Below are 4,397 nucleotides of genomic sequence, written 5' to 3' on the forward strand. Positions count from 1 at the left end.
GTAAAACTCTTTTTTAAGCATAATCTAACTTAAGCAGCTTATTTATTAATTAGCTAGGCTTCTTTGTCTCTCCTTTAACATTACTACTAGTGTGCAGGGTAAGCTTATATTCTAGGGTCTTATTTTTTATTATGTTGCTAGGATTAAACCTTAAGTTAGAGCAGTAGTTATCTATCTAGTCTACTTTCTTATAGTTAAGTAGGTTCTAGATATAAACCTTTTTATACACTTTATTATCTTTAAACTATATCTACTTTAGGTTTTTCTTGTCCCTATTTACATCTAGGCAGTAGAAGGATAATAGCATTACTAAAGCAGCCTTCTTTTTCTTTCTTATGTAGTCTTTACTCTAACTATAGTTATGTCCTTTCTAGAAAGTTAGACGCGCCACCCTACTACTGCTATCTCTGCCGCCTAGGATATCACGTGCAGGTGCCTCCTCTTTGTCCTCCCTTAATCTATCTAATGCAGTGCTAGAATTAGAATTTAAATTTAAATTTAAATCTAAATCTAAATCTAAATCTAAATCTAAATCTAAATTTAAATCTAAATCTAAATCTAATTTTAAATCTAAATCTAAATGTAAATTTAAATTAGAATTAGAACCTAGACTAAGCTTAAATACATTAAGTGCTTCTTTTAGCTTAGTAGGGTAGACAGTGTATTTCTTAGAGACTTATTTACTGCTAAGCGCCTTAATTTATTTTACAGCCTTAGCGCAGCTACTCCTTCTTAACTAGGTTAGTCTAGCGTAAGCCTTTAAAGTTCCTACACGCAAGATCTTAGAATTTAAGGCATTAGCTATAATAGTATCTATAGTAACATAATTACTACTATAAGGCTTAGAGTTAGCTGCTTATTTCTTAGCCTAGCTACTAAGCTGCTTAAAACACTTAATAAGATTCTATGCCTAGTTAGAGATAAAGGTCTTAAGAATACTATAACTATAAAAGAGCTTATTAGCTTATTTAAAAAAGTTAAACATAACTACTTTTAGTATAAAAGCATACATTTTAACTTCTAATAGTGTTTTAAAATTATAAAACTTTATTAGTGTGCCTTTAAAATAATAAGTTCTCTAGTATTAGTTATCTATAATAGTGTTAAAAACTGTCTACAGGTTAAGTCCTTTAGCGTTGCTAAAGTAGAAAAAATAGGCGCGCTAGAGTTAATTAGTTACTTTATAAAATTTATAATTACTCTTAAACATGTCTAGAAGCTTGCTTTAGGTTGCATTAAAATATAAAGCTAACTATATAATACTTTATGTAGCTATATATAGAATAATTTTACTAGTCTTAGTGTTTTACTTAACTACTTTAATGTTTTTTAAGTTTTAGTCTAATTTAGTAAGCTTATTAGTAATAGACTTTTTAATAGCTTTAGCTTAAGCTTACTTCTTTAGCTATTTATTTTTAAAAAATATGTTTATAGTAGGATTTAGTTTAACTTTATAGTAATCTTAAAACTTAAAGAAATAGCAAATTAAAGAAGCTAACTAGAATATAGAATTAGTGTCTAGATATAGTAAAAGGCTGTAGGTTTAGATCTAACTACACTACTTTTTAGGCTCTGCCTAACTATAGCTAGAAGATGCACTTAAATTTATAACTTTATTATAATGTTAGCTAAGCCTAAACCTAAATAAGTATAAGTTTACTAGAGAACTTAATAATATTATAAAATATATAAAATATATACTAGAGTAAAAAGTTAAGCATAAGCACTAATTAGAAAGAAGACAAGAATAAGTACTAAAAAGAAAAAAAGTTTAGCCTTAAGTACTAGTATATAAAGCTAAACCTTCTCTTTCCTCTTTATTAGCTCTAGCCTAGGCATACTGTAATAAAAAGTCTAGTAAATATAGAAAACACTTACTAAATCTTAGAGGCCTAGCCTAAATATTAGACTTAGCTGTTTCTAGCTAGTTCCTAGGCAGGTTTGTTAGAGTGCAATAGGTTGTTTCCACTGTAGTAGGTGGCAAATAGAGGTGGAGGATATAGAGAGGAGGGGAGGGGGAGGGGAGGGCTTTTAGGATAGGTACTGCCTTAAAGGGACTTAGAGAAAACGCCACACTTGCTAGAATTAGCTAATTAGAACTTTAGTACACTGCGCTAGTTAGCGCTAGCCTATAAATAACTTATAATTACTTTTTTAGTTAAAATTATTTAAATTTACTAAAATTACACCTGTCTTTGTTGTTGTTATTGTTGTTGTTGTTGCTGTTATTACTGCTGCTGCTTCTGCTGCTAGAGCAGAGAGTAGTAGATTGTAGAGGTAAAAAGAGCTTATAAGGTTACAAATAGTTGTTTATAGCTAGCGCGCGTGCTAAGCCTATATGTGGTTAGAGCATTAGCAGTGGCAAGTAGGTACCTATACTGAAACCCCCCCTCTACCCCCTAGCTATCTCCTTATCCTACACGTTAGCTAGACCTATGCTAAGCTGTTTAGCTACACGTTAGGACAATAAATAAAACCTCTAGCTAAAAATGTAATAATTGTTTTACATTAACTTTAAAAGAAAATCCTGTATAAGGTTTAGCGCATTTTACATTATAACGCATGCTCTATTACAGTGAATTTACCTGTCACGTGTGCTACTATGTATATACATGTTAAGGAGCAGACAAAGAGAGGGGGTTTAGCAATACATACTAGTACTTATACTAAACCCCCCACCTTCTCTTCCTTCCACCCTCTCTCCCTCCCCCTCCTTCTTCTCTTCCCTTCAGCCATCTCCCGCCTATAGGTTTACACTGTGGCTACACTAATCATTTCATAGATCTTACTATCATCTCTCCCTAATAATACCTGAGCAACGCTCAACCCATAGGCTATTGTAACTGTGGAATTGTCGCACGTGTCTCACGCGATATCATACCCATGTACTGCACTATTCACTCATTAGGCATAGCTCCTATCTCGTACAGTATATAGTCAGCTCAGAGCTCTATCAAGCTCCTCAGACCTTACAATACACTCGTTCAATCCACCTTGTTTGGATCTCACTACCTTGTCGACTCGCTTCCCATATAACCTTTCCTCCGCTCATGCAAGACTGGCGGGTATCGAGAATGTCGTGACTTGTTATTGCTCTCCCTTCCTTCCTCGCCTGCTTTGCCGGCGACCTCCAGACCCTCTCTAGTCGTTGGCTCGGCCATATCGCCTGCCCCTACAACCTTCTCTGCTCCTCTGCCCAGCCGCATCTTAAGCAGAATCTCTGCGGTTGTTCTATCTATCTTATCTAATTGTTCTAAAATCGTGATTTTATATTCATCCTGCTTAATATTTGCCTCCCTCTTGCCTGCTTAAATCTGTTGAATCTATCTAGCGACTTCAGCATCTTCGCCGGTCATCGGATGTGCAGCTGGCGGTAGACAGTTCGTTGGCAGATTTCGTCGCTGGGTAGTTTGTCAAGGTTCGTCCTCCTGAGAAATTAGAACCTGAACAGTCGTCCAAAGGCTAATTTCTGTAGGTGTCTTAGTAGGTACGTCTGCGGGAATCTAGGGCTCATATGCAATAAAATCAGCAAGCCCCTAAGAATGGCGTTGCCGCAGGTATTGTTGTTAATCGCGTTTCTTCCTGGCATCTGCTGCTGCTGCTGTTGTAGGCAATTTCCTTAGCCTGCCTAGAGGCTTTTTAGGGGGATTAATAGATGCTATAATGCAAACAATGTTATAATAGTTAATAATTAAAAGGCTTCTGCTGCCTATTAACACTTTTAAATTCTGAAACTGCCTAAATCTAGTTAGCGTAGTAACAGCACGCCCCTTATCACATCATCTTGTGCGCCGACGCTTACACCCCTTGCCTAAATAGCAGGCTGTAATAGCTTAGCGCAGCGGGCAGATGCCTAATAACATAGTAAATTTAATAAGGAGAAAGAAGAATCTTCTTGCTGTTAGATAAAGTTTAGAAGTACTTAACTAACTTGCGTATATCTTGCATAAGCTGAGGAGGGGACATATGGCAAACGACTTGACAAGGGAGCGAGATCCAAACAAGGTGGATTGAACGAGTGTATTGTAAGGTCTAAGGAGCTCGATAGAGCTCTGAGCTGACTATATACTGTACGAGATAGGAGCTATGCCTAATAAGTGAATAGTGCAGTACATGGGTATGATATCGCGTGAGACACGTGCGACACCACCGGGTCTCACTCTGTTAGAGGGGGGGCCTAGGAAAAGGTTACTGCAACCTTTTCCTAAACCACCCCTTCCCTAATTATCCTAGCTGCGTACTACAGTTTGCAGAGATATACTGTAGTTTACAGCAATATGCTTCTACTCACGCCGCCAGTTAATCCTAGCTAACAATCTTAGGCACCAGCCTATTACACAGGCATTCTATCTACGCCCACGTTCTAGGTATAGTATTCTATGCAATTACGTCACCCT

At 36.5% G+C, this 4,397-nt stretch overlaps 1 protein-coding gene across 1 annotated transcript; it reads left to right on the forward strand.

Moving 5' to 3' along the window:
* Nucleotides 1–2,562: 2,562 nt before the first annotated feature.
* BDR25DRAFT_363130 (uncharacterized protein) lies at nucleotides 2,563–4,168 on the forward strand (the record flags this gene model as incomplete). Its single annotated transcript, XM_033696691.1, has 11 exons — nucleotides 2,563–2,592; nucleotides 2,646–2,758; nucleotides 2,817–2,924; nucleotides 2,959–3,079; nucleotides 3,135–3,225; nucleotides 3,332–3,408; nucleotides 3,441–3,471; nucleotides 3,508–3,557; nucleotides 3,957–4,005; nucleotides 4,058–4,097; nucleotides 4,135–4,168. 11 exons carry the CDS (start codon nucleotides 2,563–2,565, stop codon nucleotides 4,166–4,168), a joined length of 744 nt encoding a protein of 247 aa, XP_033539889.1.
* Nucleotides 4,169–4,397: the final 229 nt, after the last annotated feature.

This window comes from Lindgomyces ingoldianus, assembly GCF_010093535.1.
Source record: "Lindgomyces ingoldianus strain ATCC 200398 unplaced genomic scaffold BDR25scaffold_63, whole genome shotgun sequence".
NCBI classification, from domain to species: Eukaryota; Fungi; Ascomycota; class Dothideomycetes; order Pleosporales; family Lindgomycetaceae; genus Lindgomyces; species Lindgomyces ingoldianus.